This window comes from Salmo trutta, chromosome 17, assembly GCF_901001165.1.
Source record: "Salmo trutta chromosome 17, fSalTru1.1, whole genome shotgun sequence".
NCBI lineage: Eukaryota > Metazoa > Chordata > Actinopteri > Salmoniformes > Salmonidae > Salmo > Salmo trutta.
The window spans coordinates 50320512-50338965 of NC_042973.1; the positions used below are offsets into that span (position 1 = coordinate 50320512).

The window sequence follows — 18454 nt, forward strand, 5'->3', positions numbered from 1 at the left end:
CAATATAACTGATATGTGCTAGTAGTGTCCCAACAATGAAATGTGTATAGGGGGCGTAGTAGAGGAGCAGCAAGTCTCAAACCTTTAATGGATGAGTGTTTGCCATGCCCTTGGTCTGTTTTGTCCTGTAGTCACTGCGGGTTTGGAAGCCTTTGTTAAGGCCTCTAGAAGTGCAAGTGATATTAAAGACCAAATATTAATATCCACTGAGTGTACAAAACATTAGGACCTGCATTGCAGCTCTTGACACAAGCCGCCTGGCATCTACCATCATACCCCATTCAAAGACACTTGCATATTTTGTCTTGCCCATTCACCCTCTGTCTTCTCCCGTTAATCTATAGTGATAATCTATACTGATTGAAGTGGATTTAACAAGTGACATCAATAAGGGATCATAGCTTCCACCTGGATTCACCTGGTCAGTCTATGTCATGGAAAGAGCAGGTGTTCTTAATGTTTTGTACACTCAGTGTATATTTCATATGCTGTAATATGTAAACACATTACCTGGCAGCCAACCTGCTTGCACCATTCCCATGCAATTACAGTAAAACAAAAAGTTGTTTGACCTTAACCCGTTCGGCAATTTCATTGGTCTAATGAAAGCTTCATGCCGCCAAAAAACTGAGCATGTCACAGAATGTGTTTTTTTGGAGAAAAAAAAATGTGAAAGCGGGAAAAATGCATATATAAGCCGCGTCATTGTTTAAGCCGCGAGGTTCAAAGCGTGGGAAAAAAGTTGCGGCTTATAGTCCGGAAATTACGGTACTTAAAAATGCACTCCTGTGTCTTAATCACAACAAATTCATAAGATATTGCACGAATTTCAACATCATTTCTAACATATCACACAAATTGTAAAATTCGCATCAGATCAAAATCAAATCAAATGTGATTTATTGGTCGTGTACACATATTTAGCAGATATTATCGCAGGTGTAGTGAAATGCTTATGTTTCTGCATATGTTTCTAGCTCTTCTAATGGCCCATATATTTTTGGGGTAAATATACATATGTACAGTTGAAGTCGGAAGTTTACATACACTTATGTTGGAGTCATTAAAACTTGTTTTTCAACCACTCCACACATTTCTTGTTAACAAACTATAGTTTTGGCAAGTCGGTTAGGACATTTACTTTGTGCATGACACAAGTAATTTCCCAATAATTGTTTACAGACAGATTATTTCACTTATAATTCACTGTATCCCAATTCCAGTGGGTCAGAAGTTTACATACACTAAGTTGACTGTGCCTTTAAACAGCTTGGAAAATTCCAGAAAAGGATGTCATGGCTTTAGAAGCTTCTGATAGGCTAATTGACATCATTTGAGTCAATTGGAGGGGTACCTGTGGATGTATTTCAAGGCCTACCTTCAAACTCAGCGCCTCTTTGGTTGACATCATGGGAAAATCAAAAGAAATCAGCCAAAGCCTCAGAAAAAAAACGTAGACCTCCACAAGTCTGGTTCATCCTTGGGAGCAATTTCCAAACGCCTGAAGGTACCACATTTATCTGTACAAACAATAGTACACAAGTATAAACACCATGGGACCATGCAGCCGTCATACTGCTCAGGAAGGAGGTGCGTCCTGTCTCCTAGAGATGAACGTAATTTGGTGTGAAAAGTGCAAATCAATCTCAGAACAACAGCAAAGGATCTTGTGAAGATGCTGGAGGAAACAGGTACAAAAGTATCTATATCCACAGTAAAATGAGTCCTATATCGACATCACCTGAAAGGCTGCTCAGCAAAGAAGAAGCGACTGCTCCAAAACCACAATAAAAAAGCCAGACTACGGTTTGCAACTGCACATGGGGACAAAGATCGTACTTTTTGGAAAAATGTCCTCTGGCCCGATGAAACATAAATATAACTGTTTGGCCATAATGACCATCGTTATGCTTGGAGGAAAAAGGGTGAGGCTTGCAAGCCGAAGAACACCATCCCAACCGTGAAGCACGGGGCTGGCAGCATCATATTGTGGGGGTGCTTTGCTGCAGGAGGGACTGGTGCACTTCACAAAATAGATGGCATCATGAGACAGGAAAATTATGTGGATATATTGAAGCAACATCTCAAGACATCAGTCAGGAAGTTAAAGCTTGGTTGCAAATGGGTCTTCCAAATTAACAATGACCCCAAGCATACTTCCAAAGTTGTGGCAAAATGGCTTAAGGACAACAAAGTCAAGGTATTGGAGTGGCCATCACAAAGCCCTGACTTCAATCCTATAGAAAATATGTGGACAGAACTGAAAAAGTGTGTGCGAGCAAGGAGGCCTACAAACCTGACTCAGTTACACCAGCTCTGTCAGGAGAAATGGGCCAAAATTCACCCAACTTATTGTGGGAAGCTTGTGGAAGGCTACCCAAAATGTTTGACCCAAGTTAAACAATTTAAAGGCAATGCTAACAAATACTAATTGAGTGTATGTAAACTTCTGACCCACTTGGAATGTGATGAAAGAAATAAAAGCTTAAATAAATCCTTCTCTCTACTACTAACATTTCACATTCTTAAAATAAAGTGGTGATCCTAACTGACCTAAGACAGGTAATTTTTACTAGGATTAAATGTCAGGAATTGTGAAAAACTGAGTTTAAATGTATTTGGCTAAGGTGTATGTAAACTTCCGACTTCGACTGTATATAGGATGATCCTTGACTGGAATACAGTAAATACATATAAAGTAGGTAAAACAGTATGTAAACATTATTAAACTGACCAGTGTTCAATGACTACAGTATGTACATAGGGCAGCAATTTCTCAGGTGCAGGGTTGAGTACCGGGTGGTTAGTAACAGTGACTAATGTTCAGGGCAGTGTACTGGGCGGAGGCCGGCTAGTGGTGACAATTTAACAGTCTGATGGCCTGGAGCTAGAAAGTTCGTTTTTCAGTCTCTCGGTCCCAGCTTTGTGGCACCTGTACTGTCTCCACCTACAAGATGGTAGCGGGGTGAACAGGCCATGGCTCAGGTGGCTGAGGTCCTTGATGATCTTCTTGGCCTTTCTGTGACACCGGGTGCTGTAGATGTCCTGGAGGGCAGGCAGTGTGCCCCCGGTGATGTGTTGGGCTGACTGCACCACCCTCTTGAGAGCCCTGCGGTTGTGGACTGTGCAGTTGTCGTACCAGGCGCTCTCAATCGTGCATCTGTAGAAGTTTGTGAGGGTCTTAAGGGCCAAATGGAATGTTTTCAGCCTCCTGAGGTCTTCTTCACCACACCCTTGCTTAGGGAAGTTTTTCATCCTCTCCATTGCGGCCCTGTTGATGTGGATGGGGGCGTGCTCCTTCTGCTGTCTCCTCAAGTCCCTCACCTCCTCCCTGTAGGCTGTCTAGTTGTTGTTGGTAATCAGGCCTACCACTGTTGTGTCATCTGCAAACTTGATGATTGAGTTGGAGACATGCTTGACCACGCAGTCCTGGGTAAACAGGAAGTACAGGAGGGGGCTGAGCATGCACCCTTGTGGAGCCCCCGTGTTGAGGATCAGCATAGCGGAGGTGTTGTTGCCTACCTTCACCACCTGGGTTTGGCCTGTCAGGAAATCCAGGACTTAGCGAGCTTAGCGGGGTTAGGACCCAGGGCAGCGAGCTTAGTGATGAGCTTGGTGTTGAAGGCTGAGCTGTAGTCAATAAACAGCATTCTTACATAGGTATTCCTCTTTTCCAGATGGGATAGGGCAGTGTGCAGTGTGATGGCAATTGCATCATCCATGGATCTGTTGGGGCGGCATGCAAATTGTACTGAATCTAGGGTGATATCATATAAATTGCTAAATTTGTAACATATCACATGAAATGGATGACCTAGTGTACAACTGGATGACACAGTAAACAAAAAACAGGGACCCGTTTTGGCTCGTGAGCACCACTTTCAAAACTACTGTTTGAAATTATACATTGGTTAGAGACTGCATCGTTAACTCAATATCTGCTTTGGAATTACTATGTGTTTACACACATCATATACTAGTTTAACTGTAGGGCCCCTGAAACCTGCAATGACATTAGCTCAGGGTCTCCAGAAAGATTCGCTGCTACACCACCCTTCCACTTCCTGCCTTGGAGACCGTCATGTGTCAGATGCTTTTTGGGATGTGGGATGAAATGCAGTGTCCTTGTAGTGTCAACACACTGTGGTCACTTTCACTTGATAGGTTGTCTTATGACCTATGATGTCCCATCGAATCAATCAATCAATCAGTCAATCTTTTTGCTGACGCAAAAAAAAAAACTTTTTGCGTCAGCAGTTGGCATAAAGTGCTTTTACAGTAACATAGACCTCAACATATTTCTAGAAGGAAGACCTGGAGAGGAACCAGGCTCTTCTGGCTGCACTAGTTAGAGATTACAGGTAGGCTTCACTGAGTATGTTTACATGCACATATGCAATAGTCATGTAAACACCTTACTGTGCTTATCTTAATTGAAGTAAGTGTGCGCCGATTTAAACACCTTGTTTTCTGAGCAATCATCCAAATTATTAGGACATGTAAACACCTTAATTGGCGTTTAAGCTCTGTATTTGATCTGCGCATGTCCGACCCCCAGCCGAGTGAGTCTCTGTCTTTAGCGCTAGCGAAGTGAGTTCGGAACAACTGAATGTATATGTGTCTTAGAAATAGTTTTCACATACAAACTTTATATGTCCGAACTCAGAATCAAATATACTTCCCAAAAATGACATGGTCGGGGGCCTCCCGAGTGGCGCAGCGGCCTAAGGAACTGCATCGCAGTGCGAAAGGCGTCATTACAGACCTGGGTTCGATCCAAGGCTGTGTTGCAGCCGGCCGCGATCGGGAGACACATGAGACGGCGCACAATTTGTCCAGTGTCGTCCAGGTTACAGGAGGTTTTGTCTGGCTAGGATTTCCTTGTCCCATCGCGCTCTAGTGACTCCTTGTGGCTGCCCGGGCGCATGCTCGCTGACTTTGGTCACAAGCTGTATGGTGTTTCCTCTGACACATTGGTGCAGCTGGCTTCCGGGTTAAGCGAGCATGTATCAAGAAGCAGTGCGGTTTGGCAGGGTCGTGTTTTGGAGGACACATGGCTCTCAACCTGCACCTCTACCGAGTCCGTACGGGAGTTGCAGAAATGGAGCAAGACTGTAACTACCAATTGGATATCACGAAAAAGGGGTACAAAATAAATAACATGGTCGCTGTGGTAGAACATTTATTTTGATTTGCCAATCAAGGCCAGATAGTTTTTCAGTTTAGTGTGCAAATAAAGAGTTTCATTCCAAAATGCTTTGTATCCATTTTCAGAAATGTCGGTAAAGTAGCTTTTATTGTTTAAATAACGTATGTGTGTCTTTTCACCATTTATTAACCATGGCATGGTGTAGTCAATAACAAACATGTATTTGTTTGAAATCTATCATTTCAGAGAGACAAATAATCTTATTTTGTTGCAAAACGCAAAATATCCGCCTCACTTTCAGAGGAATAAGTTGTACTGCTAGGTTTTACACAGTAGAATGTAATAAATAACCCACATTTTTAATAAAGTACTGTGCAAATGATACATTTGTGACATCAATATTTATTTTTGTATTTCTGTTTTTATGAATCAATACAGTAATGTGAGATCAGGAACATTTAATCAGGAACAGACAAAAAACAAGACAGGAACAGCATCAGCACACGGGTATACAAGGACATAAGCTGATGCACATGACGGGGGAAGGCAGGTGTGCGTAATGATGATGGCAGGTGTGCGTAATGATGATGGCAGGAGTGCAACATAGTGTTTTGCAACAAAACCCATTTTAATGGGAATGATGACAATGAATTTACACATTTTATTAGTACGAATATTTGTCAGTGTAGTCCATTGTTCATTTAAAGTCATGTTTAATATGTTTTAGATAACCTATAACATCATGACATTATCATAACAAAACCACCATTTAGCAATATTTAACCATTTATTAAGTTCACTTGGATATAATCTATAGGACTTTAAATCAAATCAAATCAAATCAAATTTATTTATATAGCCCTTCGTACATCAGCTGAAATCTCAAAGTGCTGTACAGAAACCCAGCCTAAAACCCCAAACAGCAAGCAATGCATGTGAAAGAAGCACGGTGGCTGGGAAAAACTCCCTAGGAAAAACTCCTGAGAAAGGCCAAAAACCTAGGAAGAAACCTAGAGAGGAACCAGGCTATGAGGGGTTTACTTTAGATGTGTGGGTGTGTGTGTGGACCCATTATGGTTATCATTATATCTCCTTTATTCTGATTTATAAATGTAATATTAAATGTATTTCATTTTCATTAGGTTATTGAACACAAATTGTGAATTCACAGCACTCTCTTTTATTCAACATTTTTGTAGTATCCTGTGTAGAAAGATTGACCTATGGTCAACTTGATATTAATTGAAGTGTAGCTTGTCCAAATTCCACAGAGACCATTCTAATATTAGAACGAGAGGAAGTTATTTTTTCCCTTTTTCTTTTCCTCTTCATTCTTTTTAAAAAAAAAACAATGATTCCCACGGAGACTCCTTCTAATCCTCGGGTCTGCTTATTTAAACTGCCAAACACACAACTGGGTGGAAGCCCAATGTTTTGAAGCGAACAGATAATTCATGTTGCAGAGAAGTGAGCCCTGAGTCAGAGATAGTCAGGGACTTGATGGAGACCAGCTGGACAGTAGCTTATGTTAGTGAAGATGCACGCACATCTTCCCTTTGAGTTGAGGAAAAGCACCATCCGGGTGAGGTTCAACAGAGTCCAAGGAGCAATTCACATAGTGCAGTATGTCTGAAAAATAAACAACACTCAGCTGCAAACTCTCAGATGTCATCTGAGTCGGACCCTGGCCTGCCTGGGCAGCTAGCGGGAGATTGAGAGGGATGATTTCACAGATATAAATGTTGCTTTTGGATGCTTTAGTTATGGATGACCATGAAAAACAAACAATAGCACTTTACACTTTTATAACCGTTTTGTTATTGCATAGATTATTAAGCAAATTATTTACACAAGGGGGGATGAAAAAGCTTTTGATATTTGATATTGTTTAGCCAGTATATCCTTATTTGATATTATTTAGCAAGTATATCCTTATTTGATATTATTTAGCCAGTATATCCTTATTTGATATTATTTAGCCAGTATATGCTTATTTTATATTATTAAGCCAGTATATCCTTATTTGATATTCATGCACATCCAGTTAGAGTTAGAACAATTGATTTAATTGTCACTCCGCAATGATATAATAATACAAAATAAAGATTTTTACAAACCACATTGTGTACCACTCAAATTGAGTTTAAAACACTAAAAACAGTCATATAGCCAAACATCCATGAGCTAGATCATTTCTGTGATATGGCCCATTATATGTACAGTACATCTGCTGCTTGCTGTCAGTGTTGCATGTGATAACTCACAGTTGTAACTTTGAAACATGGCCTGAACTAGATGGAAACATGCATAAAGAATGCCTGAAGGTATGCTACTTCAATTTTAGCACCGGAAACACATCATGGACACATACTCTACGTTATATGCGCCTATACATTTGAACTCATGTAGGCCTATTTTATAGCTTACAGAAAAGCTTATTCATCGTCTATGATACTTTACAACCAACCCAGAATTTATGTGTTGAGACTTGAGAGATGCACCTTGCTGTTTGTCTCCCCAGGTAAAGCCCACCTGACCCAGGACCCGGACCCGTCAGGAGAGCCCCAAGAGACTGGCCAGCAGTCTGGGGAAGCCATGGAGAAGAATGAGAGGTCCACCACCATCCCTGGCAAAGAGAAAGAGGTGGATATCATCAATATCAAGGGCATCGAGGACATAGGCTATGTCCAGCCGGATTCCATAGTAAGCCACCTTTACTTTTCAGCAACTGGCAAATCACAGTCCACAGCACATAGTAGCTAGCACATAGCAACATCTGATTCCTGGAAAGAACATCCAGCACAGTAAAACTGGTGTTGACAGAGTAGAACACCCTTGCACGACTAATTGGTTGGTTTGCCCAATGAAAAGTTTAGATTACAGTGGGGATACCTCATTCCTGCATTGTTTGTTTCCTTTTGTACTGATGGCCTTTTATTAACTGACTTTATTTGTCAAATGTTGTACACTATATATACAAAACCATGCGGACACCCCTTCAAATTAGTGGATTCGGCTATTTCAGCCACACCCTCTGCTGACAGGTGTACAAAAATCGAGCACACAACCATGCAATCTCCATAGACAAACATTGATGGTAGAATGGCGTTACTCAAGAGCTCAGTGACTTTCAACGTGGTACTGTCATAGGATGCCACCTTTCAAACAAGTCAGTTCGTCAAATTTCTGCTCTGCTAGAGCTGCCCCGGTTAACTGTAAGTTCTGTTATTGTGAAGTGGAAACGTGTAGGAGCAACAACGGCTCAGCCGCGAAGTAGTAGGCCATACAAGCTCACAGAATGGGACTGCTGAGTGTGTAAAAACCGTCTATCCTCAGTTGCAACACTCACTACCGAGTTCCAAACTGCCTCTGGAAGCAATGTCAGCACAAGAACTGTTCGGAGCTTCATGAAATGGGTTTCCATGGCCGAGCAGCCGCACACAAGCCTAAGATCACCATGCGCATGCCAAGCGTCGGCTGGAGTGGTGTAAATCTCGCCGCCATTGGACTCTGGAACAGTGGAAACATTCTCTGGAGTGATGAATCACGCTTCACCATCTGGCAGTCTGACAGACAAATCTGGGTATGGCGGATTCCAGGAGAACGCTTCCTGCCCCGATGCATAGTGCCAACTGGAAAGTGTGCTGGAGGAGGAATAATAGTTTGGGGCTGTTTTTCATGGTTCGGGCTATGCTCCTTAGTTCCAGTGAAGGGAAATCAACACTACAGCATACAATGAAATTCTAGATTATTCTGTGCTTCCAAATTTGTGGCAACAGTTTGGGGAAGGCCCTTTCCTGTTTCAGCATGACAATGCCTCCATGCACAAAGTGAGGTCTATACAGAAATGGTTGTTTGGTTTTGTCTTGATGGCCTTTTCATTAACTGACTTTATCTGTCAATTGTTGTATGTCACAGATGTACATATGACAAGTGACAAGATGTCTGTCTTAGCTAAATAAATGATCTTAGTATTACACATTTTTCTCCTCTGTCTGCATATGTCCTACTCAACACTGTGACACGAGTTTGGACTGGACTGACTGATACTGTATAATGTGAACCGATGTCTGCTATGTGTTGGATATTTTGGGTCTATGTAGACACGGAACAGTTCCGTAACAAGCCATTTGGGAAATGCTGGCTGAAGAATTGAATGAAGGTTGAATTTACATTTGGAGATTTACATTTATCCCTCTGGTGGCCGAGTTGACCCATTTTAAGAAATGCCATTGGTTTCTGGAGAAAAAATGTAATATCTTTAAAAGGATGATGAGGAATTTCTTACAGGAAATATTCACTGCCACCTGTTGAGGTTAGCATAGGGCTAACATGTGCCATGTTATCTGATGGGACCAGCTACAATGTAACGTTCTATCACGTGACACTACGTCGATGATTTTAATTGGCTGATGCTTAAACCATTTTCTAATGTGTTTAATAACCTCTTGTTCAGTACTGCGTATCCATTGCCACATCTGAAGCAGTGATCCATCTCTGTGTTGCGATGAGAAATTATGTCCCCGAGGACCCTCTCAGGGGAATGTTTGTACTGGTTGGGCAAAGGCCGCCGGAAAACGTGTGGTGAGGTGGCATTTGCCACAGCCCTTTTCAATGATTTGTCAACTTGCGAAGAATTTATTTGTCCTTCACATCAGAGTGCTGTTGCAGGCTGTTTGCGTGTCTTGACAAATCAGATTCACGGAAATCGCAGGTCATGCGCATGCTCCGCTTTCCTCCGGTATTTATTTAGCAACCATGATACAATGAGGGAAAAAAGTATTTGATCCCCTGCTGATTTTGTACGTTTGCCCACTGACAAAGAAATGATCAGTCTATAATTTTAATGGTAGGTTTATTTGAACAGTGAGAGACAGAAAAACAACAAAGAAATCCAGAAAAACGCATGTCAAAAATGTTATAAATTGATTTGCATTTTAATGAGGGAAATAAGTATTTGACCCCTCTGCAAAACATGACTTAGTACTTGGTGGCAAAACCCTTGTTGGCAATTACAGAGGTCAGACGTTTCTTGTAGTTGGCCACCAGGTTTGCACACATCTCAGGAGGGATTTTGTCCCACTCCTCTTTGCAGATCTTCTCCAAGTCATTAAGGTTTCGAGGCTGACGTTTGGCAACTCGAACCTTCAGCTCCCTCCACAGATTTTCTATGGGATTAAGGTCTGGAGACTGGCTAGGCCACTCCAGGACCTTAATGTGCTTCTTCTTGAGCCACTCCTTTGTTGCCTTGGCCGTGTGTTTTGGGTCATTGTCATGCTGGAATACCCATCCACGACCCATTTTCAATGCCCTGGCTGAGGGAAGGAGGTTCTCACCCAAGATTTGACGGTACATGGCCCCGTCCATTGTCCCTTTGATGCGGTGAAGTTGTCCTGTCCCTTAGCAGAAAGACACCCCGAAAGCATAATGTTTCCACCTCCATGTTTGACGGTGGGGATGGTATTCTTGGGGTCATAGGCAGCATTCCTCCTCCTCCAAACACGGGGAGTTGAGTTGATGCCAAAGAGCTCCATTTTGCTCTCATCTGACCACAACACTTTCACCCAGTTGTCCTCTGAATCATTCAGATGTTCATTGGCAAACATCAGACGGCCATGTAGATGTGCTTTCTTGAGCAGGGGGACCTTGAGGGCGCTGCAGGATTTCAGTCCTTAGTAGTGTAGTGTGTTACCAATTGTTTTCTTGGTGACTATGGTCCCAGCTGCCTTGAGATCATTGACAAGATCCTCCCGTGTAGTTCTGGGCTGATTCCTCACCGTTCTCATGATCATTGCAACTCCACGAGGTGAGATCTTGCATGGAGCCCCAGGCCGAGGGAGATTGACAGTTCGTGTTTCTTCCATTTGCGAATAATTGCACCAACTGTTGTCACCTTCTCACCAAGCTGCTTGGCGATGGTCTTGTAGCCCATTCCAGCCTTGTGTATGTCTTGTCCCTGACATCCTTGGAGAGCTCTTTGGTCTTGGCCATGGTGGAGAGTTTGGAATCTGATTGATTGATTGCTTCTGTGGACAGGTGTCTTTTATATAGGTAACAAGCTGAGATTAGGAGCACTCCCTTTAAGAGTGTGCTCCTAATCTCAGCTCGTTACCTGTATAAAAGACACCTGGGAGCCAGAAATCTTTCTGATTGTGTCACAGTATCCATCGTGGATTTGAAAGGAGGACCAAGGCGCAGCAGAAGTGTGGACACTCATGTTTCTTTAATTAACAAAACAAGTAAAGTATCCACTGGGGAAAACAATAAACAAAACAATGAACAGTACTCACGATACGACAGTGTAGCAGGCTAAACCAAAAAAAAGCAGTGCTCACCACAATTCCCCACAACCCCCAGTGACAAACATACTCCTACATATATGACTCCCAATCAGGAACAACGATCCCCAGCTGTTCCTGATCAGGAGTCACAAGACACAGAGAACATTCAAACACACACACACAAGACTGCCACGTCCTGACCCCCAAACTACTACAACAGCTCCATCTGCTGGTCAGGACGTGACAGTACCCCCCCCTCAAGGTGCAGACCCCGGAATGCACCTAACCACAAAACAAAACACCAACAAACAAAATCCCCAACAAAACCCATAAACACTAACCCTTAAACAATAAGGGAGGGAAGGGAGGGTGGCTGCCGTCACCGACGGCACTGTGCTACACCCTCCCTCCCTCCCCAACCCACCTATCCTGGAGGTGGCTCAGGTGCAGGCCGTTCCTGGCTGTCGGGGCAGTCTGGCAGCTTGGGGCGGTCTGGCAGCTCGGGGCAGTCTGGGCAGTCTGGCAGCTCGGGGCAGTCTGGGCAGTCTGGGCAGTCTGGCAGCTCAGGGCAGTCTGGCAGCTCGGGGCAGTCTGGGCAGTCTGGGCAGTCTGGCAGCTCGGGGCAGTCTGGGCAGTCTGGCAGCTCGGGACAGTCTGGGCAGTCTGGCAGCTCGGAACAGTCTGGGCAGTCTGGCAGCTCGGGACAGTCTGGGCAGTCTGGCAGCTCGGGGCTGTCTGGGCAGTCTGGCAGCTCGGGGCAGTCTGGGCAGTCTGGCCGTTCGGGACAGTCTGGCCACTCCGGCAGTTCGGGGCAGTCTGGCCACTCCGGCAGTTCGGGGCAGTCTGGCCACTCCGGCAGTTCAGGGCAGTCTGGCCACTCCGGCAGTTCAGGGCAGTCTGGCCACTCCGGCAGTTCAGGGCAGTCTGGCCACTGCGGAAGTTCAGGGCAGTCTGGCCACTCCGGCAGTTCAGGGCAGTCTGGCCACTCCGGCAGTTCAGGGCAGTCTGGCCTCTCTGGCGACTGTTGACTGGCGGGCAGCTCTGGCGACTGTTGACTGGCGGGCAGCTCCTGCCCCGTCAAACAGCCCTTGTGCCCCCCCCTAAAAAATTCTTGGGGGTGCCTCTCGGTCTCCCTTACCCGTCGTGTCTCCCAGTCCTCGCCAGCCTTCTTCCGCTGCTTGGTCCTGTGTTGGTGGGGAATTCTGTCACAGTATCCATCATGGATTTGAAAGGAGGACCAAGGCGCAGCAGAAGTGTGGACACTCATGTTTCTTTAATTAACAAAACAAGTAAAGTATCCACTGGGGAAAACAATAAACAAAACAATGAACAGTACTCATGATACGACAGTGTAGCAGGCTAAACCAAAAAAAAAAGCAGTGCTCACCACAATTCCCCACAACCCCCAGTGACAAACATACTCCTACATATATGACTCCCAATCAGGAACAACGATCCCCAGCTGTTCCTGATCAGGAGTCACAAGACACAGAGAACATTCAAACACACACACACAAGACTGCCACGTCCTGACCCCCAAACTACTACAACAGCTCCATCTGCTGGTCAGGACGTGACAGATTGAGAGGGGGTCAAATACTTTTTTCCCTCATTAAAATGCTAATCAATTTATAACATTTTTGACATGCGTTCTCTCACTGTTCAAATAAACCTACCATTAAAATGATAGACTGATCATTTCTTTGTCAGTGGGCAAACGTACAAAATCAGCAGAGGATCAAATACTTTTTTCCCTCACTGTAACACATCACTCAGACAGACACAAGCAAAAACTCTTCAATAAATGTAGCAGCCTATACACCTAAACATTAGCGATCTTGCATGGACAAAATAAAAAATGTCTGATCTGTAGGCTGCTAACAGCAGCTCTATGCGTCCTGTCCCTCTGGCCAGGGTACACAAAGTGGTAACATTGTGTACTTATAGCCCATTTGTGAGAAAATGTGAATGGGATCAAATTTGTTTTATTAGAAAAACTCTGGTCCCATCATGTTCTCATAGCCCATAATAAACCTTTTTACAACAGATTAATCACATCATACTGTATTAGGTCAGTTTTAACTGGTTAGGTTACCAGATCAGGAAAAACTACTGATCCAGAATAGTTTTTCTACCAAACCACCCTGGGACCTGTGGAGTCACCTCTGGGTTGGGCCAGTGTTTACGTTCTAATTAAGCAATAAGGCCCGAGGGGGTGTGGTATATGGCCAATATTCCACGGCTATGGGCTGTTCTTAGGCAGACGCAATGCGGAGTGCCTGGATACAGCCCTTAGCCATGCTATATTGGCCATATATCCCTAACCTCCAAGGTGCCTTATTGCTATTGTAAACTGGTTACCAGCGTAATTAGAGCAGTAAAAAGACATGTTTTGTCATATGGCCATTCAGTGCTTTAACCACCCAGTTTATAATTAAATATATTGTGGCTTAACCTTGACCTCCGAATGATTAGCAGCCCCTGAAATAATGCTGAATATCTGTTATGGCTTTTATATGTAATGAGGGATTGAGATAGGAGAGGGCACCTTGTCGCGTTCAGATCAAGGCTAATATTAGCTACTTGGCGTCTCAGACTCTTCTCAAGTAACAAGTAGTGGGTCTTGTAGCAGAGAGACGTTGGGCTTGTTCACCCCTGTGGACGGTGACAGAGAAAGCTGGAGAGAGAACGAGAGAGCGAGGGAAAGAGAGAGAGAGCTCTGTTTAATAGCAGTAGTCAGCGGTGGTGCTCGCCTAGTGATGGGAAGATGGCAGAAGAAACACCAGAGAGCTCAGGGACTTCACTGCTTCATAACTCAGCAGCCACAGCTAGCAAGCCCAGGCACTTCTTAAAGGATGTGGTTTTTCATGGAAAATTTCAAGTGAGTGGAATGACGAAGATACAGCATGTGTGGATTTACATCACGTGTTAACGTACTAGTACTTCAGTAGAGACTGAGACTAACTATCTCAGGGGGACTTCTGCTTTGCTATAGTTTGGTATTTGGTTTTTAAAGTGAAGATTCATTTGGCAGTTATTTCACTTTGCTTATGATTTGAAACTTTGATTTGTTGGAAAATAATACTCTAGGTGGAAGTTAGACGTATGATTGTTTTGTGGAAATGTAGTGTTCCACTTCAACTTGGTTAAGTAATGAATACATTCATTTTGTCTGTTGTAATCCTTTTTTAGTAACTTTTGTGCCAGGATTTTTTATTTTTTTTGAATCTCAATATAGTTGAGAGATGGCTTGACCTGGTTTGACAGCTTGCAGAGAGAAAATGATCACGTAGCCTAATTACAGAACAAGTATCTACCGTACACGTCTGACACTTTTTAATGACTGTCTCGTTCCACATTACACACAACGCTCTGTGAAGACTTGTGCTATACAAGAGAGGGGTGTGTGTGAAATGAGTGAAATGTATATATCCGATAACGTCATCACTCATCACTCTTTTTTAACTCCCTTATCATGTTGCGGTCTGTGACCATGTGTTTCTAGTTTTACACATAACGTTCGGCTAGTAGCGAGTGGTTCCTAAAACCTTCTCAGCCAGTGTTACAAATAGAACAGTCTATTCGGTTTTACTTGCCATCATGTGAGGGTAGAATGTGGAATTGTCAAATTAGGTCAAAATGATTGTATGAAGTGTATGTGGGGCGGGCCACAATCCACTTTTTAAATATTGTGATTAAAAATAGAAAATCAGTTGGGTCAGTCAGTGCTATTAAAATAGTTCGCAGGAATATTGGACAATATTATTCCAACTGATAAGTCACACAATTTGAAGTATGTTGGTATGGTCAGCGGGCTGGACACTGTGAACAGCAGCTTGTAGTTAGCTGGACCCAACCAATCCAGACCTCTCAAGATCATCAGTATAGGCTCAGCATGTAGTCTTGTGTGCACCCACACACCCACACACCCAAACACCCACATGTCTCCACACACACAAACAATCATCCACCATTTTGGCACTCTTACCTGAAGTAAAATAGTTCAAGGGTGTCTTGAAGGTGCCTCATGCAACTGCCTTTAAGGTGAATAATACTATATTGATAGTGGCACACAGAATACCGGTATGTGCAGTTCTTCACCAGGCCACCAGATCAGGAATAAGCAATGCGTTTTGGAGTCACCCAAACTTTCCTGGTCAAATAAGCTTGATGTCCGATAGCAGTTGTTGACTAGCCGATCCCTCTGAAAACTCCATGGAAATGCCCAACTATAACCGGATCAAACATATGTCATGAACCTAGTTAGAATTGTGACACAAATTATTCAGGTGGATGTATAGCATACTTAGAAAGAGTAGAGAAATCACAGGAATTTGAATGATCTACTGTATAAAAAAATGTAAAGACGATATAATAAACCTATTGTACTAAAACATTACGGACTAGATTTCAGTTTGTTGGAAAGAAGAGCTTTCTCTCAAAGATGGAATCTATACTGGTTGGCAGGCAGACAGTAAATGAGAAATATGGCATATTACAATACTGTCATATTACAATAATGTCATATTACAATAATTTTATATTACAATACTGCCATATTACAATACTAAAATCCAAAATGTTTTTTTTTAAAGATGCTTATGATTCTGTAGTGTATTTCCACTGTTGTGATAGATGTTCATCAAAGCCTATTGAAGTTTGTACAATAAGAGATTATAATATCATACCTATAGATGCCATTCATATAAATGAATGATATAATCATAAAATAAAGAATCAGGTATGTTTGGTTAATCGTTTGTACGCACGCATACAGAGTAGCAACACAAGCCTTTTGTTGGATGTAAAAAATTTTTTAACTTGTTGTTAACTAAATCATTCTCAGTACTGCTTGCCTTGCAAATCAGCATTCAGGTTCAAAGTCACTAAGTGGTCACTTCTCCCAAGGGGAACCAGAAATCCACAGGAACCCAATTGGGACTAGGTGACTCTCCCAACTTGACCCCTGTAGTCTAACTGGCTCACTGACCAGTCGAATGGCAAAAGCTTCACAGCACACACACATGAACATGGTCCAGATAGGTAGCTAGCCCTCTCTAATGCACAGCCCTCCCCTCTCTCCCCAGCTCCTGAACTCCCTGGCACCCGAGGAGAATACCCAATGCCAGCACGGCCTATACTTCCAGGATGGAGAGAGGCGGGTGGACTACATCCTCACCTACCACATCAAAAAGCCCAGCAGTTCCCGCTCTAACCGACAGTCCTCTCGCTTCACCGACAACGCCTTCACACGGAGCCTCCGCCGCGGGACAGCCAGGCTGGGACGACCCCCGCCCCCGCAGCCCAGAGTTGTCCCAGAGGTGGCCTCTCAGGACCACAGCATGGACTACCACGAGGACGACAAGCGCTACCGTCGGGAAGAGTTTGAGGGCAACCTGAGGGATATGGGCCTGGAGCTGGAGAAGGATGAGGATGTGAGTTGCTTCTCTATGGCTTCTCTGTTCTGTTCTTTTTGACAGCCCCAAACCCACCCGATATTATTAGCTATGTCCAGCCAGGTCTAGCATTAGCTAGTGTTAGCCGAGCGTTAGCTTAGGGAGGAGGGGAGAACATCATGTACAATACTGTTGCCCCTCTAGAGTTTTCCAGCAGGCTTGTGGATCAGGGTTATTTTTGTCCCCACCATGCAACATTACACAAAACATACATTGTAGTTTGGCACAGCACCAGCTGAAACCGGCCTATAGAAGGCTAGCGGGACTAGCAGGGGGGGTGGGTTAACTGCGGCAACCTGTCTGGCTGCTGTCATTGGTTGGTTTGTTGGATTTATTTAGAACTGCATCACAGAACCAACTGCATCGTCAGACTGTTTTCTGAAGAGGGTTCTGTTTCTCACACCTGACAATGTTTGGCTGTCTTTGAAAAGGCCATGATAGACTTCAAAATCCTTTCAACATTACATCAGTAATTTCAATGTAATCTTATTTTTCTTCATTCGAAGCCAATCCATTTTGAAATCAAAATCCCTGATCAGGATCAAGAGATTCATCACATCAACTTTTTGGACTAGATGTCATGAGAGTGAATGAAAAAGGGAAAGCCCTGTGCACATCTAGTGATTGCCTTCTGTAGGCTTGTGGTGTGTTGACCAACTGTAATCTGTAATAGAGAGTAAGAAGGACATGAGGGTGAAGTCTCAGTAATCTGAGACTATCAAGTTGGTCCGAGTGCTGATGATGGCAAGATGACAGCTGCCATGGTGGATCTCTTTACCCAGACAGGGCAGGCCAGGATAGGACAGGGCAGAACAGGGATGGCCCAGTGGAAGGATCACACCATGCCCATGCACACACACACACACACACACACACACACACACACACACACACACACACACACACACACACACACACACACACACACACACACACACACACACACACACACACACACACACACACACACACACACACACACACACACATACACATACACACACACATACTCCATACAAGCAATGTGGCAATGCCAGCTAGAAGATAACACAGAATACCTTGACTGTACATACACTCTTGCACACTCTCACACACTCTCACACTTACAAACGGCACATTTTTCACAAGCTTGATGTCCTACTGATTTCATTAAAGTAAGTGTGTGAGAAAAAGAGACGTATGTCGTATGTTAAGTGTTTTTTGGGACTTTGTGACAGACAGTGTACACGCGAGAATTGGTTCAGGGTGCCAAGATGAATTGTGATTCATGTATAAACCATCCGTTTATAATTTCCACTTTGTCCCCAAATTGCATTCAAGCCACCATTCTATTATTGAAGCTTTTCCCTCATGGATACCGCGGTTATTACATCAAACTGTTTGTGTTATCTGTGGGGAAAACATACTGAATAATCTCTTTCTTATCATGTTAGTGGAGTGGAGAGAAGGGAGTAATGTTTAGGTATTTTATCGTTTCCTCTCATCGACCGTCCGTTGTGGAGTTAGTTGATTAAAACAGGCGCCCTAAGTATTATAGATCATTAAAGTGCTGTTGACTTAAACTAATC

The 18454-nt window shown here is 43.5% G+C and overlaps 1 protein-coding gene across 7 annotated transcripts in view; it reads left to right on the forward strand.

The window, feature by feature from the left end:
- The window catches only part of LOC115152354 (anoctamin-1), a 68528-nt gene that overhangs the window by 2440 nt on the left and 47634 nt on the right, over positions 1-18454 (forward strand). For 3 of the 7 annotated variants that reach the window (XM_029697132.1, XM_029697138.1, XM_029697135.1), the window contains exons 2-3: positions 7671-7852; positions 16518-16865. In XM_029697132.1, the coding sequence (XP_029552992.1) occupies positions 7745-7852; positions 16518-16865 (456 nt within the window). In that variant the 5' untranslated portion in view covers positions 7671-7744. Of the gene's footprint in view, positions 1-7670; positions 7853-14095; positions 14312-16517; positions 16866-18454 lie in introns of those variants that run through there. The other 4 variants (XM_029697131.1, XM_029697134.1, XM_029697136.1 and 1 more) reach the window with 2 other exon arrangements.